Raw genomic sequence first — 21,742 nt, 5'->3', positions numbered from 1 at the left:
CAGGCTCAGCAAGAGGCCATTGGTGCTTCCCTGGTCACCTCCAGCCTGGACATGGGAGCCTTTCCCCAGAGGTGTCAGACTGGCCCATGGGTGTGTGTCTCAGGTCAGGGGGGCTCTGCCATCTCCTTCTCCTTTTCTAGCCTTGGAGAAGGAGGCTCTCCCCAAGTGGGAAGTGCTTGGAGGTTGGTAGATTATTGTATTTTTTGGGAAATGCCCTGATGAAGGCAGGAATTATGAATCTGGCTCCATGTTCTCAGAAAGCTAGTTTATTATTTTATAATACTATATTATATTAAAGAATACTAAATTAGACTATACTAAAGAATACAGAAAGGATACTTACTAAATGCTGAAAGATAATAATGAAAACTCGTGACTCACTCCAGAGTCTCAACACAGCTTGGCCCCAGTTGGCCAAAGAGTCAAAACAACTGACACCAGAATCCAATGAAACAATCACCTGTGGGTAAACAATCTCCAAACACATTCTCCACATGAGCAAAACACAGGAGAAGCAAATGAGATAAGAATTGTTTTCCTTTGCTCTGAGGCTTCTCAGCTTCCCAGGAGAAACATCCTGGGCAAAGGGATTTTATCAGAGAATGTGAAGGCCACAGTGGATGTGGAAGGGTGGATTTAAAACAACTTCTTACCGTGTTCCTGTGTGTCCTTGGATGGTTATTTCCAATTTTGTGTAAAAGTTGCAGTGCTAGGGGGACATTAATGTCACCCTGTGTGGCTATTTTGATAGGAAAGAAAAACTTGGAAATTATTTGTTTGTTTTTCAAGTGGGACCTACAGCATTTTCAGTCTCACCCAAGAGATACTGGGCTTAATTCTGCTGCTGTGCACAAGTCACTTAAGATCACTGTGCAAGTTATATTTAATTAGAAAGCAAAGAGCAAAGTTTAGTAGGGCTGAACTTGCCCATATCAAAGTTCTAAACAGGTAATATGAGTTAAATATGAGTGTCTTTAAATAGCCTTATGTTGACTTTATCCTCAAATTTAGGATAAAAAAATATAAAATTACTTCAATCAGGTTTTACAGCACAGAAAGCAGCCCAGAATGTCAGACACCTTTGTTCAGAGGAGCACATGGGCTCTGGATATGATTTGTTTGTTATTAAGTTTGCAGTACTTAATTATCAAGATGAAAGATAGATCAGAAATATTTGTTAGATCACTTCACATAATGTCTATAATTCAGAGTATGGGGAGAGATTGTTACTTTGGTGTTTTAATAGCAGAGACTTTGAATTCTGTTCTTATGGAGGCACAGCTGAAGTTTTAAAAGAATACAAATAAAAAGTTATTGATGCTTTTTTGTTGGAATTAGTAGATATATTAAATTTAAACCTGAGTAGTAGCCAATTTCTTGCTGTAACAAGCTGGGTTTTGAGACCTGTAACCTGAGTCTGGCCAGGAATCTCAGATTTTTGGTAATTTTAAACACTGTCATTTCTGTGCTTTTGTGAAAAGGAATTTGCATTAGTTATGGATTTATTACAATTTTTACTTTAGTTTTCTGATGTGAATTTATTTGTTGTCTTGCAGGTATACTCCTGTGGGGAGATCTTTCTTTACAGCATCAGAAGGGTGCTCAAATCCTTTGGGTGGTGGCAGAGAAGTTTGGTTTGGCTTCCATCAGTCAGTCAGACCTTCATTATGGAAAATGATGCTAAATATTGATGGTAGGTACTGGGAAGTATTTTCTTGTTTCTTCTTGCTCCTTGATGGAAAGGCAAAATTTTAGTTCAATTTTTTTGATTTCCTAAGAATTTCCTTGGTATTGTTGTAACTCATCAATAATGTTTTTGTCTGCAGTGTCTGCAACTGCATTTTACAAAGCACAGCCAGTTATTGAGTTTGTCTGTGAAGTTCTGGACTTCAAAAGTATTGAAGAACAACAAAAACCTCTGACAGATTCCCAAAGGGTAAAGTTTACCAAAGAAATAAAAGGTAATGGGGAAATTATAAACAGCTGCTTTATTCTGTCTGATATGTTACCACTATGTGTTCTAAATATTTTCTACAGCACTTGCCAGAATGGGAGACAAAAAATTAATTTTTTTTGCTTTTGGAACATATCAGTAGTACCAATCCCAGATTCATGACAAAAATATTCCAGTTCCTGATCTGATGATTTCTAAATGTTTACAAAGGATTGGGATTTAATGTTTTTTTAATTACCCAATCTTAAATTTTTGCAATTACTGATATCAGGTTTTTCATATTTCAGATTTTACTAATAATTTAGCAGTGTGTTTTTGCATACTTATGCATCTGTCCTGCATATACTTTTCTGGAAGTAAATAACAAGTTATTCTAGTGTGTAGTGACTGAATCAAGAGAACAGGAGGAAGAAATCTTACTGGTTTTGTTCACTGAAGGCTTCCTCTGCAAAATGGAGATCCTTCCTTCCTGATACTCTTGGCAGAAAGCAAGCAATTTTAAAAGGAATAAACCCATCCTGCATCTTCCTTTCATGTTTCCAAAAAAAATCAACAAAAATTAGCTTTGCCCAACTAGAAGTTAGCAAGGAAAGTACAAATAAATCTTGAGTTTGCAGTGGTTGTGTTTTGAAAGGATAATCAGGCACCAAAGTGCTTCACTGTGGCCTCATTCCCATGAGCTCCTGAGAGGCTGTTTGGGGATTCCCCTCCACCCACACCCCCAGTTCATTGCAGGAGTTGGAGGTCTTACAGACCTCATCTGTTTAGACAGAAAGTGTAAATAAGGGGTTTTGTTTCAAGGAGCTTTTGTGCCCTTTTGTCCTTTCCCCATCCTGGGCTTCCTCAGAGGTCCAGCTCTGGAATTTGCAGAATGTGCTCAGCATCATCTGTGTCCTCGGGGGTCTTTGGGATTTCATCTTGTCTCTGAAATTCTGTGTTGAACTTTGGCTGAAGCTCAGGAGTTTTGAATTTTAAGACTGTAAATTGCTTTTTGAGTTCTGTCTGGGCTCTGCCCTTTGGGGCTAAATAGAATGGATTTATTGCACTGTTTAACTGGTCTCCTGTAGCAGTTTAGGGCTGGCATCTTGATTTTGTAGAAACAGTGATTTGTTCTTTCCAATTTTTAGGTCTGAAGGTGGAGATAACACACTGTGGACAAATGAAAAGGAAGTACAGAGTGTGCAATGTCACCAGACGACCAGCAAGTCACCAAACGTAAAATATATTTCTGCTTTTTGAGCTAATGTTTGATCTTAGGTAGTATTTTTCTGCTTTTTAGGCATATGTTTGGTCTCAGGTAGTATTTTCCTGCTTTTTAAGCATATGTTTGGTCTCATGCTTGAAAAATACCTTGCCTGCCTTACTGAGGTGGGAAAAGTTGCCTTGAAAAATGATGCTTTCTTTGGTTAATACCCTTAAATATACCTCAGAATATTTTCCCAATTTTGTTGTTCTTTTTTTTTTTCTATTTTTATACTATAATGAGTATCATAGCATTTCATTTAACAAACCATTTGCTCTGTTTTAGATCTGGGAGATTTTTTAATTGGGTGGGGTTTTTTCTGTCATTTATGGATTTCTTTAAAATTGGAAGGACAGGGTGTCCTGTTTGTAGTGTGATGTTTCCCACAACTGGAATTTTAGAAAAGTGGTGCCAGTTGGGATCAGCCTCCTGATGTTGCTTATTTGCAATCTCTTTTTCCTCTGGAAAAAAAGTTTAACTACCAACCAGAGATTTGCAGATAACTTGAATATGGAGACAGTCATTCCTATTTATAAGGAAGCAATTTAAAGAACAAAACTGATAACAGCTTTTTACAAGAAGATAACTGATCATTATCTGAATCTGGTTTTTAATTGTTTGGGCTTGGTTTCATCCTCCTTCAATAAGTGTAACTTGTGCCAAAAAATTATTGAGGAGCTGTGGGGAAGCATTTTACATGAAGTAATAGCTGCTTTCCATGTTTGCATTCCAACAGATTCCCACTTCAGCAGGAGAATGGACAAACAGTTGAATGCACTGTAGCTCAGTATTTTAAGGACAGGCATAAATTAGTCTTACGCTACCCTCACCTTCCATGTTTACAAGTTGGACAGGAGCAGAAACACACATACCTTCCTCTGGAGGCAAGTAAACTCATAGAGAATTCTGTATTTTGGGGCTGGGGGAAGGGGGTCAGAGGGAAAAAGGGTTCAAATATTGGCAAGCTGTCTTTTGAGCAGCCAAATATTGAGAAATTCAGTGGTGCATCAGTTAAAGAAAAGCCATGAGCCAAAAAAAGAATTGAGCTGTGTTTAATTTTCTTTCTGTGGGGAAATTTCAGGTGTGCAACATAGTGGCAGGACAAAGATGCATCAAGAAACTCACTGACAATCAAACTTCCACTATGATCCGAGCCACTGCCAGATCAGCCCCGGACAGGCAGGAAGAGATCAGCAAATTGGTGAGTGCTGTGCCAGACACGAGGCAGGGCTGGGAATGGGTTTAATTTTGCTCACCTTTAGCAGGTGCTGATGTGTTTGTGCCCTGCACACAGGTTATGGATGAGCTTGGTTTTGTACCTTTTGATCATTTCAGATGCGGAGCGCCAGTTTCAACACGGACCCTTACGTGCGGGAGTTTGGGATCATGGTCAAGGATGAAATGACAGATGTGACTGGCAGGGTCCTTCAGCCTCCCTCCATCCTCTATGGAGGCAGGGTACGTCCAACAGTCTGTGCTGGCCTCTGCAATGTGGTTATTTTAAATTAATTGTGTTGTGTGCAGTCAGACAGCAGGCATGGGTGTGAATTTGAATTTAGGTTCTCAAAGTCCTTAAATGTATTGGCTGATTTGCATATCTTCTGATTGCTGTTTTATTTTGGAAAGTAAAACTGGGTTAAAAATGCCTTCTTTGCCTCAAACACCCTGCTGCTGTGACACAAGTCACTTAAAACCACTGTGCAAATTATATTTAATTAGAAAGCAAAAAACAAAGTTTAGTAGGGCTGAAGTTTCCCATATCAAAGCTCTAAACAGGTATTATGAGTTGAATATATGTAAGTGTCTTTAAACAGCCTTATATTGACTTTATCCTCAAATTTAGGATAAAAAAATATAGAATTACTTTAATCAGGTTTTACAGCACAGACTTCCATTGTGTGTTGTAAGAGGCAGCCTGCAAATAGTGGTTCAAATCAATGTGTATGCAGAACAAAGATTATTTCAATTGTCATTGTGTATATTTGAAAGTATGCTGAAATATTGCTGAACTTCTGGCTGGTTTTGAATATTCTGGGTGGGGCAACTGTGTTTAGGGCAGCTGTCTTGAGGTATCATCTCTATCAGTCTTTCCCCAGAGCTCTCTCTTCCTTTTTGGAATATTTACTCACAGGTTTTTATTTTACAATGGCTTTTCAGATGACCTTTCTGACAGAATCTTTCTCCTGTGATAACTTTTTTAAAAAAGCTTGAGAAACAGGATTGTCCATCAGTTATATACTGGGACTTTTTGCAAGATGAAAGCTTTAATAGCTGGGATAATTTAATTTGTGGAGGCTTTTGATAAATCTCTTCAGATCATGCATTGCCAGCTGAATAAAATTCTGTTTCTGTGCACAGCAGAGCCTCCAAACCCATAATGGGAGAGGATCTTGAGTTCCCTGCCTAAAATTCTTCAGGTGACTCAGGCAAATGAGCTCAAACCTCCCTTCCCTGGCAGATTAAGGTACCCCAGGCCTGACCCTGATGAGGGCACTGCTTTTATGAGCTATTCTGGCACCAGCAGAACTGGGGGAACTCACTGGCAGATGAAGGTTGAAAAGTCATACTGGGAGAGGCACTGCCTTCAGCACACACAACTCTTTGCGAAATCCATGGTCAGATTCACATGTGTGTCCTGAAAAATGCCCAGAAGCTTTAGTTGCTGTTGCTAGGTGAGAAGGAAGGCATCATGGTAACTTGTCCAAAGCATCTATCAGTATTTATTAAGGTAATTAACATCACCAGAATTACTTTAGCTGCTTTATTACATCCCTTGTCCTCTAGGTAATCCATCCCAGTAATATCTGCTTGGTGGGAGAAATAAAAATGTTGAATAACTGATCACCTTTCTCAGCTTGTTCACATTTTTTCTGGAGTTGTGTGAGTGACATTGAACCACTATTTGCCTCTACTTAGTGATGTGTAAAATATTCATAGTACTTAAATTAACTTTCCCTTGGAAAGTTCACTGAGCAGTTGTAAAGTCACTGTAGAAATGCAGATTCTTTTAACTTTCCATACCAAACGTGAATCTTACTTCCCATATATAATTTCTATTTGCTGCTGATAAATGCAACCAAAGGCAATGATCAGCAATAAAAATGAACAATGTGAGTTTTAGTTTTCACCTGGCTAAGAAGCTGTGTGCTACAGTAATAAAATGATTATTATAAGATGGATGGATGTTTGTACAGGGGAGAGATTGACCTGAGAGTATAAATCACCTCCACATGGAGGGAAGTAGAAGCAAAGCTCATTTTTGTTTAGCATCAATCAAGTTTTGCATTAATGTTTAATTTTTACCTTCCACTTGCAGAATAAAGCAATTGCTACACCAGTGCAAGGTGTCTGGGACATGAGGAATAAACAATTTCACACTGGAATTGAAATCAAGGTTTGGGCAATTGCCTGCTTTGCTCCCCAGCGCCAGTGCACTGAAGTTCATCTTAAGTAAGTGTGTTGTGTAAAGTGGTGATTTTATCATTTATTAAGGATGCAAATGTCATGATTTCACTTTTATTACGAACATATTTTTGGTTAAATTGTTCAACACACAGCAATACATTTTCTGTGTCTTTGTGTTTTGAGTGATGCCATTCTGATTTCAATGCCAGCATCAGGGAGTCCTCCAAATCAGACTTAACAAAAGCCATTTCTGCTTTATGGCAGATTTCTGACCTGTGAATCCTTGGCACAGGGTTTAAGATAACAGAAATGATGTAATGATGGGTGTTTATCACTGAGTGTTTCTCAAGAGTGACAGCTAACATGTGTGTTCTCTTAGGTTCCTTTCCTTGTTATATGGAGTAGAGTTATTAATGTAGAACTTCTTTAAAAGGAAATTTCTTGTCCAAAACCTTTTCCTCTTCAGAGTTTCTGGAGTGTGCAAGTTGCTGTATTTGCCAGATGAGTAGGATTGGTTGTTCTATTGGCTTTAGGTGTTTGAGTGAAACTTCCAGATTTGGTTTCTTTATCTCAGGATGGGACAGGATTGTTCAAAGACTGTTGTTACAGTGACATCTGCATTGGCTCAGGGAGGGTGTGCAGGCCCAGATCCATGTCTGATCCCTCCTTCCACGTGCAGCTGCTTTCCCTTCATGCATGGACAAGTGCAGCAGCCCTGGCAGTGACTCAGCTGCTCTCTGGGAGGTGAATTCAAGGCAGGGATTGCTCACACCAGTGGCATTGCCAGGGCACTGTTCCTTCACATGGTTTGCTAAACGGCTTGGGAATTTTTCTCTAACAAGTGATGAGCAAACAGTGGGAATCTTTTACTGTCCATTGTGTGAGGAAGGGAGGGACTTGTTCTCTCCAGGCACATGTCAGGAGCTGGGCTGCCAGAGAACTTTCTTTTCCATGATGTTGCTTCTAGTGGAAATGCTGTGTAAGCCAAATTACTCAGTTTTGAGAAATAGGCAGAAGTCCTGAACATAATGAGCCAAAATAAAATTATTTGGATGGCTTAGAATGAGTTTGTATTTACCATGAAAAGACATTGCTTCAAGCCAGGAAAATGTCTGCATCCTGTTCCATCCTGTGGTCTCTTGTTACATCGTGTTGATCAAGCTGGAACTCAAATGCTGCTGATTCAACAGAGGAAACACCTTCAAATGCTCTAAAAGTCTTCAAAATCATCCTGCTTTACCTGTTGGGAACAGAGAGAGAACCTTTCCTTCCTACAGTAGGCACTGTACTTCCAGATGGACTCAACCCTGACTTGTTTCAGACTTGAATGTTGAAATCACAGAAGGGTTTGGGTTGGAAGGGACCCTAAAGATCATCTTGTTCCAGCCCCTCTCCCAAGGGCAGGGACACCTTCCCCTAGACCAGGTTGCCCCAAGCTTCACCCAGCCTGGCCTTGAACTCTCCCAGGGATGGGGAGGTGTTCTGCCACTGACTCTGCTGTAGTGAGTGCTTGTTTTTCCAGAGGAAATCTCCATTTTCTGCAAGGAGCTGCAGGGCTGGAGCTCACAGGCTCTTATGATTCATGCAAGTTAACAACAGGTTTGGAAGAAGCTGAATCTTCACACCCTCTCAGCCAGTGATACCCTGGCACCCTGTGGTGGGGATGAGCAATGTTTTAGACAACTGTGGGGAGGTTAATAAATAAAGGGCTTTTATCAGTGAGCTAACAAGGCTCTCAGGTGGAAGCCTCTGAAGAAATTTATCTCCATATCTGACCAGTTCCATCAAAGGGTGATTTTTTCCACCATCCTAGGAGAAAATTTGCCTTCACCTCCAGGATTTTACACATTTTCTCTGGTATCTATGAAATTGTGCATTATTATGGATGCTAAAGCAATTCACTGAGACAATTGCTGGTAATTTCTGTTGATTGTTTTCATCATGAGGAAAAAAAAGGAATAACTCCAGCCCTTTCTCTGGTGGTAATATGGAATTATGTTAGAGCAGGCTATGCCAAATTGTCATTACTGCAAAAAGTATTTTATCCTGTATTTCTCATAGAAATAAGGTAATAAGTTTTTTTCATCAATGATGTTATTTATACAGTATATTTCCTGTCTTGCCTTCAGTGACCACACAGACATTGCTAATTAATGATGCACATGGGGTTAAATTCCCCGATTTTTGAACAGCACAACTCTGCAAGTTTAACAGGATTGTTCCATCAAAAATAAGATCAAAAACCAAGATGGGTTTTTTAACTGTCTGATAATTTAATGTATTTGTGTGCCTTGCCCAGGTCCTTCACAGAGCAGCTGAGGAAGATTTCCAGGGATGCTGGGATGCCAATCCAGGGGCAGCCCTGCTTCTGTAAATACGCGCAGGGAGCCGACAGCGTGGAGCCCATGTTCAGGCACCTCAAGAACACTTACACTGGGCTGCAGCTGGTCGTGGTCATTCTGCCAGGAAAAACACCAGTCTATGGTCAGTGAGTGGAGATGGTGCATTTCAGTCACAGCTTTGTGTGTTTTTTGTGAGCTGTCCAAAGGAGAGAGGTTTAATGTTGGTTTAACTCTATAAATTCCAGTTAGGGAATGGGCTGTAAATTAATTTTTCTATTTTTCTTGTGCTGTGTGATGTTTTATATTAAGACCTAAGTATTTTCAGTGTCTTCTCTATGCTTTTAATTTGTTTTTTCCCATTCTCCCTGATGGTTGTATTTGAGAAAGCCAGCACAGGGTTTGGTGAGATTGGCATTGATAGGCAGTGGATTATAATATGCTTAATAAAACTTGTGTACTGAAAATTCCAAGTGACTGAAGAAGTAATGACTTCAAGAACTCTTTTACCTTTTAGAACATATTTGCTCACTCAAACAATCTCCCTTTGGCAAAAAATGTTGAGTGAAGGAGATTTCAGTCTATTTTTCTTTTAATTTCAGTTTTTTAACTCGTGTGGCAAGGATACAGGTGCATAGAAAATGAAAATTCAGCAAACTAAAAGTTATTTTTGAAACAGTGACAATTGGTGCATTTTACATGGCATACACACATGGGTTTTAATATGTTTTACATAAACAATGCATTTTCCAGCTCCTTCTATAGGCAGGACTGCTTTTTTCCTGTCCTGCCTCCCTCCTTTTTCACTTACCTTGCCCAGCTGGAGCAGCGGCCACTGTTTTTCTCCCATAGCTGTGTGCACTCTTCTCTGGTGGATCAGATCAACCAAGCAGCTGCAGATTTGTTTTATGCCATCCCTCACCGTTTTAATATAGCACAAAATAATTTTCCAACTTTAATATTAATCTGCTACAAGATGAAAAGAGATTAAGCAAGGAACCTTAAGGAAATAGTACTTTTTTCCCCCTTGAATTCAGCTTGCAAAGGAAGTTGCTCGTCTCTAATTTGTGCAATAGAAATTTGGTGCAAAATGACATTTTTACTATTCCTGTTTGGCATTAAAAGGGAATTGTTTTCCTCTGCTTAACCACTGAGAGGATGTGGTAGCACTCTGATCTTCTTTCTTTGTCATTATCTTTAATTATAGTTATTTCTGCCCCCTCTAATCATCTCTCCTTATTTTCACCCTACGCTCTTCCATACCCTGCACTTCCCATACCCACAGTCTTGTCTTTTCTTCCCACCCTGCTCTTTCCCTCTCCTGTTGCCAAAGAGGAGGGCTCATCGTCTCTGAGCCAATCTTGGAGCCTAAATTTCTTCCCTGAGTGTAAGAGTGTGTGGGTCTCTGAAAGTCTCAATTTTGTTAACAATAGGATTTGATTTAACCACTGAAATTGTACAGTACTTAATGAGTTTCTTTGAGTTTTTATGGACCATTGTCTGCTGAGCTGGCCACTTTGCTATGCAAGTGATGAACTTGCAGTGAAGAACTGATAAACTGCTTGGTTGAATATTGCTCAGCACTGCTAGATTTGTGTTACTATTCCAGTGTTTAATAATGCAACAAGTACTCAATATCCTAATATTATCCACATTGCCCACATCATTAGCCAAAGCTGATGATATGATGCTACAATTATAAAGTAAGAATTAATTTAAAATGTAATATAATAGAAGTTAATATAAGGCAGCAGTGCCTTTAGTTATTGCATTTAGGGCTGGTTAGGTGGAGCAGAGAGAACTGGGGAAGGTTCTGGAGGCTGGGTGGGTTTGGGGTTAAGTTTCATTGTGTTCCTTTAAGCTTGAGCACCACTTCACTAAAACTCCAGGTGTAGTTAATTGTAGTTAAATTCAAGTCTCCTCCGTGGTTTGATTTGCAATTTGCAAATCTTTTATTTTGTTTTTCTCATTGTGCAGCGGAGGTGAAGCGCGTCGGGGACACGGTGCTGGGAATGGCCACTCAGTGTGTGCAGATGAAAAACGTCCAAAGAACAACACCACAAACTCTGTCCAACCTCTGCTTAAAAATAAATGTCAAATTAGGAGGTGTGAATAACATTCTACTGCCACAGGGAAGGTAAGTTCATCTTTCAAAGGGGAAGAGGCTTTTGTATTGCAGAGCAAGTGAGACATGCTGAGATAACGGGGAGCCTTCATCTGCAGCCACAGCACTGCAGCTTCAGTGACTCTTCAGACAAACTCTTTTGGCTTCTAATCAATAGTCCTGCAAAAGTTGGGTTATGAAGACAGGAGAGGAATACTCTAAATGCTAAATAGATTAGGCCTATCAGCAACAGCAGCCATTGTATGATATCAGCATCTAGAAATAAATTTGGACCCTTTGGAAGGTGCTGGGGTGCATCCAAAGAAATGGGTGAAGAACTGGGGAAAACTCCCCCCTGTATTGCTTCCTCACAATGGGCACCATTGTTAATGTAACCCCACAGACATGAACTTAGCCTGTGAGAGTTGTACAGCCATGTGTCCACATGCCAGGGGAAGTTTAAAATCCAGGAATTGCTCACCTTATTGACCTGTTGTGCAAACTCTGGGTAACAGCCACAGTAGCTTTAGTCATAGGATCCATGTTTAAATAAGGAGCTGCAAAAGGGAAAAATGTATCCACAACCATGTGGCAGCCAAACCAGGCTAAGTTAGACCACATGGTGCCTAAGGAGGTTTCTGTGTTCACACAAAATTAGGTTACCCAGAAAATATTATTCCTTTTTCATCATTTCCTCTCAATGCCCTGGAGCCCAACACTGGGCACCAAAAACTCTGCTGGGTTAGGAGACAGGTGTCTGCCAAGGGAGGTGGGAATCTTCCTGGAATGGAAAAGATGACCCTCTCCCTCCAAATTATTGTAACTCTGGGGGCTTTCAGGCAAAGATGGGGGTAAAGGAATAACAGTTTTTTACTAAAATATATATATAGATATATATATATACAGACAAAAAAGCAACAATAGCAGCAATAACAAAAAATTAACGACAACAAAAAACAAACGACAACAAAAAATTAACAGAATTCCAAGACACCCAGCTATTTTTTTCTGTCTCTTAAGTACAGTCCATTCATCATCTCTTAGGCAAAAAAATGGGAAGAAAATTTCCTGAGAGAAAAAAAAAAGACCAGAAAAAAACAAAAAAAGCCTAATCATCAACATTACCTTCCCATTTCTTTTAAAGAAGGTCTGCAAACAGATAAATTATTCTCCATAACCATTAAATCATTCCCCCACAAAGAAATTATGGTGGTCCAAGATTTCCTGTTTGAAATTGTTTCATTAAGGAATAGAGTTGAAGTTTAAAACGTGTGTTGTAGTGCTTTGGTGTTCCTCTCTTGGGGCAGTGGTTTAATATCTTAACCTACATATTTGTTTAAAACTTTCAAGCTCAATTAAAAAAAAATATCTACTTTGCAAGTAACAACTTTGATACCTAGTATTTTTGGACTTCCTTACCAAGACTGTTTTTTATTAGGAAGAATATATTTTTTCACAGCATCTGCATATATGCACAGTTATTTAATTTTCTCAGATGCCTTTTGTTACTAAGGGATCAACTTTTACTCCTTTCTTTGGTTCAGTTGATAAAAACTGCAATTCTTCAAGTTAGAAAAAAACAGATATATTTTAAAACTAATTTTTAATAAAGAGCAACAATTAGCTGTGCTTTAAAAATCTGCCTAAGTATTTAGCATGAGAACCTTAATCAGGATTTTTAATTCCTGCCACAGAACAAGTGACCAACTCTGATCAAGTGCCAGTTGTTGATGAATTCCCTGCAGGAGTACAGAGTGCTGTTTATTTGAGTTTTAATGTGCTTTATTAAGCATAAATGTTGCTGCTTTGACAAATTTCCCTTTTCTTTGCCAGACCCCCAGTATTCCAACAGCCTGTCATATTCCTTGGTGCAGATGTAACTCACCCTCCAGCTGGGGATGGGAAGAAGCCTTCCATTGCTGCAGTGAGTAAATTGTGTCCTGCTCTTTCTCCCTCCTGCTGCTCAGCTCTAATGCATTTTATTGCTTTCCATCCTTTTGTGGTCCATTGCTTCTGATTGCCTAATTACAGCATTATAAATTATTTTTCTGCAGGAATTTACTGAAACTTCAGAGAGCTTGCTCTGATACTAATTACTTAAATGTGTGTATTAGCTTGTAAAATGCCTGAGTTGCTGATACACAGAGGAGCTTTTTTGGGAGCTGATATTTATTAGCAGGCTGATAATGAGCTGGTGCATGTTTAAATCTGCTTCTTCAGCACTTAGAAATGTTCAGAATTTCTTCATTGCTGAGAGGGAACTAGGCTGGCTCAGTTGTGGTTTCTGGGGATTCAAGCTTCCAGAAAACACAAAATGTGCACTAATCTCTTGGAAATGTCCTTCTTAAATAAATACAGGGAATGGTCTTTTGCTTGGATTGTGTCACACACCTGTAGTGGCTGCTCAGGATTGTTTAATAATGAAGTTCTTTGGTGATGTTATGGATCTGTTTTAGAAAGTATTATCTGGCACCCCCATCAAGGGGAGGAATGGTGAATCTGACTCCATGTTCTTAGAAGGCTAATTTATTATTTTATGTTACTATATTATATTGAAGAATACTGTACTAAAACTATACTAAAGAATAGAGAGAGGGTACTTGCAGAAGGCTAAAAAAGAAAAACTAAGAAAAAACTCTCTCCTCCAGAGTCCAACAGTTTGGCCCTCATTGGCCAGTAAGTAAAAAAATTCACATGTTGGATAAACAATCTCCAACCACATTCCAAAGCAGCAAAACACAGGAGAAGCAAATGAGATAATATTGTTTTTCTATGAGGCTTCTTGGCTTCCCATAAGAGAAATCCTGGGCAAGGGGATTTTTCAGAAAATATGACAGTGACAGAGATGTGCTCACTTCTTTAGGTTTTCTTTGTTTGTTTATTTTTAAGTCCCATGCCACTTTTACAGCATATAGATGTTAATGTTTCGTTAACAGAAAAATCCCTTCCCTTGATAAAAGGTGTGGATATTTCTGTGGTTCATCACCATTTCAGTTTGATAGATCCAAAAAACAGGCTTGGTGTCCCAGAATTCCAACTCCTATGCAACAGTCTGAACTATCTCGATGGCTTCATGGTATCAGTGCTCCAAACTCTATTTGAGTTTTTAAGTGCCTGTAGGTGCAAACAAGAAATGAATCTTTTAGATTTAAAACAATTTTCTGTTTCAGCAGGCTGTGCTGCCACAGGTGAACTAAACCCAGAGCTGTTTCCAAGCACATTTGAATTTCAAATGCATCAATGCCAGGCCAAGCACTCAGTGTTCAAAACAGTGCATTTATCCCTTGAAATAACCTTTATTTTAGTGCTCTCTGGTTTGATGCCAAGCATTTTTTCCAGGTTGTGGGAAGCATGGATGCTCATCCCAACCGTTACTGTGCCACGGTGCGGGTGCAGCAGCACCGGCAGGAAATCATCCAGGACCTGGCTGCCATGGTCAGGGAGCTGCTGATCCAGTTCTACAAATCCACCAGGTTCAAACCAACTCGAATCATCTTCTACAGGGATGGTGTTTCTGAGGGGCAGTTCCAACAGGTGATACTTGTCTTCTTGAAATTCTCATCGTGTAGTTTCGTGGTAGTAATGGAATTTTAAAATTCCACCTCTATGTGGTTGGAGTTATAAGAAGTATAACCTCAACAAATCTTCCCTCAACAAATTTGTTGGATTCTAACCAAGCAAGCAGAAGTGTTTGCATACTTTTCATGTGCTTTTGAAAGTAATTTTCCCCTTTAAAATATTTTTCCTGACAGAATTGTAAGTGAAAAGTGTAGTTTTAGCACTCAAGTTATGTTCCACATCTGTTTCCTATTTAGTATATATTATTCAGAGTGTATCCTATAGAACTTGGGCAGTAAAAAATAATTATATATTTTTTTAATACAGGATTAATAAATACTGGATTGTCGCAGTCATTTTTATTCTGATAAAACTCATCCTCTCATATTTATTTTGTTTGCTTGTTAGTACCATATTTTATTAAATACTTTTCTATATATTTTAAAGACATTTATGTACACTTTTCTATACAGTATTTAAGTATGTAAATAAAAGATACAGACTTGAGTTGGCTTCTCAAAATCTAGGGGGAAAAGCGGAAAGGTCACTTGCTAAATTTGAATTGATAAAATAATCTTTGTATGAACTTTTGATATATTCTCTTTTCATTTGTTATTGCTTTTCACTGAAGTTTTCATGTACAATTAACCCACAGACTGAATAATTGGTTTTTTGGTTTGTTTCACTTTCCTTATTATTGATGTCTGTAGTCCTGCATGGAACTGCAGAAAGCTGGGAAAGAGCAGCTGAGCACTTCTGGATTTTATCCCTTGTTCTAGTCTGAAAAATAATTATTCTGTTCTATTCAGCAGCCTAATTAAATGTTCATTTATATTTGGTAGTTAAAGAGATTTTGACATGCAGGTTATTAGTCTGAGCCTTGTGATTAGAGCTGAACAAATATGGAAGCAGCTTTCTCCTGGCTCAGGAACCTGCTGATGTAATTTGCCCTCAGCAGGGGAAGAAATTGAGATTTGGTCCTGAAAGCTTTGACATCTCATTACTCTGAGTGACAGTGCAAGAAGGAACAGGATAGATTATCTGTGGCTAAATAAAAGAAATGTGTAGTTAAATAAGAGGAATTAGTATGATGGCAATGGTTCATGCTGATCCCACCTCTCTCTGTGTGTGCCTCAGGTTCTCCACCACGAGCTGCTGGCTATCAGGGAGGCTTGCATTAAACTGGAGAAGGATTATCAGCCTGGCATCACATTCATAGTGGTGCAGAAAAGGCACCACACCAGACTCTTCTGCACGGATAAAAACGAGCGGGTATGTTCTGCTCGGCACTCCAGAGCTCCAGCCAAGTCACCAATTTCTGTTCATTTCTGGTACTTTGTGGGGGGAGATCAGACTCCCCAGTTTGATTTTTGGTACTTTCTGTGTGAAGAGGAGACTCTTTAAGAGCTGTTGCTGAGAATGGAGAGTTCCTCATGGCAAAGATTTGGCTTTCCATGTTCTTTTTCCTTCTGTCAGGCTTCTCTGTGGGAGCACTTGGACCCCACCAGGCTTCAAGGCAATAATTAGTAACTCCCAAAGCTGACATGAACATGGTTGCTATATTAATAAATGCTGTGGTTACAGATGCTGTGGTTACAGATGTTAAATTGTTTGAAAGTAAAGAGTATTTTGACATTCTGTTTTGAAGAGATTTTGAGGGAAGAAGTGGCCTGTCTGACAAGGAAGGATTGTCCCCTTGCAGGTATAAACAGGAAAAGTTACTCCTGTTCTGGAGTGGGAAGGTGGAAAAGAATTTGACAACTCAGTTGCAGGAAATTCTTTTTACATTATTCAGAAAACCAAATTTTTTAGGTAATTTCTAAGAAGATTTTGCAGCTTATCTCTTTTTTTCTTTCTCCATAGTAGAGGCACTGCAGATTTTTAGTTGGAACAAAATTTCAGTTTTGCACATTCTTCTTCACTTTCTGCTTTTTATAGATCTTTTTTGTTTGTTTGTTTTCCTGGCTATACAGCTGCAAATGAAAAAAACCCTTTGTGTTGTGCCTCAATGTCTTTGCATTTGCTGTTTACACAGGTTGGCAAAAGTGGAAACATTCCAGCTGGTACCACAGTGGACACAAAAATCACCCACCCCTCAGAGTTTGACTTCTACCTGTGTAGTCATGCTGGGATTCAGGTAAGGCATTTTGTGTGGCATGGTAACTCTTTAACTGTTAATGTTTGTACTAAAGCTACTTTATCAGATGGCTTTTTGTCAGATCTGAGGTTTTCAAGATGAAAGTGCTTTTCAGAGGTGAAATTTTGGGAAACACAGCCCTACCAATAAAAGGGCAGGGATTAGTTTGATAGGCAGCAAGGAAGGAGTTTGTTTGCCTTTTAAAGGAATAACCAGCTGGAATGTGTAGAGCTGCTGCCCGTGGTTTTTGAGGAATCAGCCATTTCCCTGCAGCTTCCAGCAGAGGTTGGAAGCTCAGGAGATGTTTGGGAATGCTGATGAGCTGTGTGCTCTGGCTGCAGGGAACAAGCAGACCCTCTCACTACCATGTGCTGTGGGATGACAATCGCTTCTCGTCGGACGAGCTGCAGATCCTCACCTACCAGCTGTGCCACACCTACGTGCGCTGCACGCGCTCCGTCTCCATCCCTGCCCCCGCCTACTACGCTCACCTGGTGGCCTTCAGAGCCAGGTACCATCTGGTGGATAAGGAGCACGATAGGTGAGTTCAGCGTTTTGCACTTTTTCAGAATTGGAAGGCAGTGGGGCTTGTTAATTCTGGGGTCAGTGGTGTCCTCAGCAGTTCGAGAGTGGATTGGCTCTCGCTGCTGCAACAGTGCAGAGGATGTTCCTATATGTGCTGTTTACTGTTTCAGAACCTCAGTGGTGCTTTGGTCAAACATTAATTACACTTATTCTGTTCAGAACGAAGTAATGATACAGAAACCTGTGCCAGGAGAGGCAGATTAAATAGGGTGTCACTATAGGACACAAAACAACACGACACGCACACACTGCTGCTCTCAAGGTGAAAAAAAAGGAGTTTATTTTCTGACTCCCAACATTTATAGATTTCCAAAAGTGACAGTGGACTGGAGGGTGAAAGTGCCACCTCTCCAATGACACTGGACAAACCAACAGTCCATCAAATTTCTCCTCCTCCATAAAAGAATGCAAAACAATGAGTTATTTACAGAAAGTTTGTTACGAGAATGTAAACAGCAGAAGGCTTAGAAATTCTTAAAAAATCAGGGCAACAGTAGGGTTTTTCTTCCCCCCCCCAACCTGTTGTTTTTTGTTTCCCCCCTCCCTTCTCTTTCAGTGCTGAAGGAAGCCACACTTCTGGCCAGAGCAATGGCAGAGACCACCAAGCACTTGCCAAGGCAGTCCAGGTGCACCAGGACACGCTGCGCACGATGTACTTTGCTTGACACCTTCTCATGTTGCGGCTCCGGACAAGGCAGAGTTGGATTCACACCAGACCAGCTGCACTTAGACCAACAGATGCCCCAGCCCAGGGACAGCCAGCAATGAGTGATGCATCTTTATTCCTTCCTTTCTTTCCCATTTGCAAGGAAGCCTTCCGTCCAGAATTTCAGACTTGATCACAAACTGCGTTCTTGTACCAAACCCCGCTGTTGTCGGAAATGTGGTTTGCCAAAAATCTCTGAGCTGCTTGGTATAAAACAGACCCAGATTTTATAATTAAATCAAGAGCTGCAATCTCAGGGCGTAGGGAAGATAAACAAAAAAACCAAACCATCTACTCAACCCACAAAACTCCTCATTCAGTTTGCTGTTCATTGAGTTGCTTTTGATAATTTGGAAAGATCTAATTCATACTAAGGTTTGATGAGCTAAAACGCTGTGAATCAGCTTTTAGTACAAAGGAAAGCAAAGCATTTTTTGAATATTTATGAAGCCTTGATTATTCTAGATGCATTTACAAAATTTTTATTTTCCAAATAAGAGCGTGACAAAATTCTGGTTTCTAATTGTCTTACAAAGATTATTCTCAGATTATTCTCTGTGTGTCTAAGGACAAATGTATTTTCTGAAGCTTGTTCTTGAATGTTTTTTATTGTGCTGCATTTTAAAATGTTTTTCATAGACTAAAGATGAACTTAAAAAAAAAAAGAAAATAGTAAACCTGTACCTAAGCTTTTAATAGCTCCAGTTAGATTGGCAGAAGAAAATGTGCCATTTAAAAAAATTTCTAAAGATTTTTTTTAAATCATACTGACAGCTAACTTTAGGATTTGTCATACAGGACTGTGACACTTACTTTCCAAAGTCTCTAAAGAATACGGGTCTGTGGTGATAAATACAGTACAATCCTTTTTCACTGTTGTTTGAGTTAATGTAAATTTTATATATGTTTCACAGTATTAATGTGATAGACTAGATGCTATTATTTATTTTTATTTACTAAGGAGTGCTCATTATACTTCTGTTAACATATCAAGAATGCTTTGAACTTAGAAAGTAAGATCCTTTTTGTGGGGACATTACTCTTCAAATGCAAAAAAAAAAAATATGCAATTGATGTGGTGAGAGGAGAGAGATGCAGCCAGTGTCTGTTGTAGCTTGGGATTTGCAGAAAGGCTTTTTCAACAGAGCAGGATTTACCTCTGCGGTTCAGACGCACACAAGACCAACATCCTACATCCATTCAAGCACAAAACAATTTGTATTTTATTTATATGTTGAGTAGTGGTGAAGCAGGAGCTCTGCTAGAGGAGAGTGGCTCGCTGGAAGTTAGGCACAAGTCAGAGAATCTATGCAGTAAAGATAAAAATGAGGAAACTGAAGTTTACTTAGGGAGGGAGGTGAAGCTCTCTTCATTATGCATAAGATCTGTAGGAAAGGTGAGAGTTTGCCATTCTCTTAGGAGAAGCATTAATTAAAACTGATAATTATGAGACAGATGCTTCTGTTAGTTTGCACACTGGATTCATAAAAACCATAACACACATGTAAACCATTGCACTAATGACAATGCCACGAGCAGGTTTAGGAGAAAATGGAGAAAGCCCAGGAAAGTTGTTTATGCTGACTTGATCTTGTTTGTTTTTCCATGGGATAAGTGAAATAACATGCTGAGATGCAGGTTGGAAAACCTTCATTCTCCTCCACTGATGGATTTTGGTTTGTCTTTTCCCTTTTCTCTGGGCTGCTCAGTCTCTGTTTGGACACTTTTACCTCTGGCCACTGGGATGGGCAAGTAGCTTTAAGCCATGCAGGGCTCTGGGCCACAGAGCAGCTCAGCTGCCACCAGGTGGTGTTGGATAAGCTAGAAAATGCCCAGCCTTTGCTGCATCAAGACTTTTTTAGGTACATAATTCCAGTTCAGATCTTCACCTTGTAGCAGTGTGTCAGTTGTCAATGTTTTGTAGGTGACATGTAAAACCTGTTAATGGAATAATCATATTTGTACTATTCTAATTGGGTGATTAGGCTGCTGGCTCAGAGTGTCTTCTTGGTCATAGTTCTATAAATTCAGATTTGTGTAAATTTGAAGCAAATCCTAGGTAGCATTGTCTGTCTTGCTGTGTGCCAGCGAGGTTGTACCTACCTCCCCTCACGCTGCAGATCCTCCCCATGGTGGGTGTGTTGCACTTCTCTGTGTTTCCTTCAGAGCTTTCCTATTTCAGTGAAGATATTCATTTGGCAGAGTTTTATATAAGAATTATTTTTGTATGAATTCTTCTTATCAAATAGAATAAAGATCATCCATTGTAAGGCATCATTTAACTTATTTGCTGTCTGTTATGCAGAGACCTCTTGGATGTGAAATTAATCCCCCTCTTTCCATGCAGATCTGGGACAGTGGAATTGCATTGGTGGGGTGGGGAGGGCAGGATCTGTCTTGACCTCAGATCTCATTTCTGAAGCAGCCTGGGACTGCACTGCATCCTATTTAAGGTGTTTCCTTTGTGAGAAAAGGAGTTTCAGGCAGGACCTTAATCTGAGAGTAGCTGTTTGTGGATCCTCTTGGAACAAGCAGAAATTATGTAGCTTTCCTTCCCTAAGTATGAAGAACTTGGGATGTTTATGTGCATTTCAGGACATTTTTACCTTTTACAGACCTTTCTAAGCCTCTAATACTGCTAATTATTTATGCCTTGTGATTCACAGAAAGACTCCACAACTGCTAAAGTTGTACAGTAGGTCTGTATTTATTTGGTGATGGGCAAATTAATTTCTAACCCTCATGTCTCACTTGTGTCTCCTTCCTTTTCCCTCCCACCAGTGGTGAATTAGTGAATAATTTAAAGCATTTTAAAAAAAGACTGATTAGGTATATACCTTGTGAAGTACAGCATGCTGGCAGTGCAGCACCTCTCTTTCTGGGAATATTTCTAACATAAATTACACATTCAAGAATGTCTCCTGTCCAAAAAAACCTGCTACAAGCACATAAAATCCTAGAATTATTTTTATTCTGTACCTCCCACATGTCTGGTATAGAACAGCAACATCTCAGGTCAGCACAAAGCCCAAGAAGTCTCAGTCTGCCCCAGGCTGTGGTGGAGCAGTGCCAGCTGAGGTCACAGCTCTGGGTCTGGGTCACTGTGCAGGTCAGCTCAGCAATAACCAAATTTGTGCCACCCTTGGGCACTTGGGGCATTTTCCAGCCCATGCAGAGGAGTCCCATTGCACAGCCCCCCAAACAGCATCAGCAAATCTTAAATGCTCCTCTTGGGAGGTGACAAGTACTGTCAAAATACACAAAATGCTTTAAAGTTTGTCTTTTTCCCCCGATGTGCAAAATCTAATGCAATAATGAGGTTTCCTTGGTGGTGGAGATTTCTGCTGCAGTGGCTGAACAGAGTCACCAGTCCACTCCATCTGTTCCAGCCCCCAGGAAACAACTGAGCTGATCCTGGGCAGCAAATGTCCTGTGGGAATTGCTGGAGGGAGGTGGATTTGTCTCTGCTTTATTTGGCATTTTAGACAGGCCTATGCAATTTAACACATGTTGTGTATGCACTGATGTACAGAGTGAGGTCACTTGTTTTATTAGAGCTCCTTTTTTGGCTTGGCTTGCTTTAGAATATTTGACTTTGTGAATTACAATCAATGATCTTCCATGTTCCACAGGAATTCCCTTGTTTCTTGATCTGTCAGGTAACAAATCCCTTTGATCTCCATCCAGGCCCCGAGGCAGGGTTCCCTGATT

The 21,742-nt window shown here is 39.8% G+C and overlaps 1 protein-coding gene across 1 annotated transcript in view; it reads left to right on the top strand.

Moving 5' to 3' along the window:
* The window catches only part of AGO2 (argonaute RISC catalytic component 2), a 47,537-nt gene extending 27,183 nt beyond the window's left edge, over positions 1 to 20,354 (top strand). The window contains exons 5-19 of the mRNA XM_058022850.1: positions 1,557 to 1,693; positions 1,827 to 1,961; positions 3,082 to 3,169; positions 3,934 to 4,081; positions 4,279 to 4,398; positions 4,533 to 4,655; positions 6,514 to 6,647; positions 8,902 to 9,086; positions 10,919 to 11,078; positions 12,879 to 12,969; positions 14,385 to 14,579; positions 15,741 to 15,875; positions 16,639 to 16,740; positions 17,082 to 17,281; positions 17,882 to 20,354. Of these exons, the coding sequence (XP_057878833.1) occupies positions 1,557 to 1,693; positions 1,827 to 1,961; positions 3,082 to 3,169; positions 3,934 to 4,081; positions 4,279 to 4,398; positions 4,533 to 4,655; positions 6,514 to 6,647; positions 8,902 to 9,086; positions 10,919 to 11,078; positions 12,879 to 12,969; positions 14,385 to 14,579; positions 15,741 to 15,875; positions 16,639 to 16,740; positions 17,082 to 17,281; positions 17,882 to 17,990 (2,062 nt within the window). The 3' untranslated portion in view covers positions 17,991 to 20,354. The remainder of the gene's footprint in view (positions 1 to 1,556; positions 1,694 to 1,826; positions 1,962 to 3,081; positions 3,170 to 3,933; positions 4,082 to 4,278; positions 4,399 to 4,532; positions 4,656 to 6,513; positions 6,648 to 8,901; positions 9,087 to 10,918; positions 11,079 to 12,878; positions 12,970 to 14,384; positions 14,580 to 15,740; positions 15,876 to 16,638; positions 16,741 to 17,081; positions 17,282 to 17,881) is intronic.
* Positions 20,355 to 21,742: the final 1,388 nt, after the last annotated feature.

This window comes from Melospiza georgiana, chromosome 1 (genome assembly GCF_028018845.1).
Source record: "Melospiza georgiana isolate bMelGeo1 chromosome 1, bMelGeo1.pri, whole genome shotgun sequence".
Lineage (NCBI taxonomy): Eukaryota > Metazoa > Chordata > Aves > Passeriformes > Passerellidae > Melospiza > Melospiza georgiana.
This window is presented reverse-complemented; position numbering and strand designations above follow the sequence as displayed.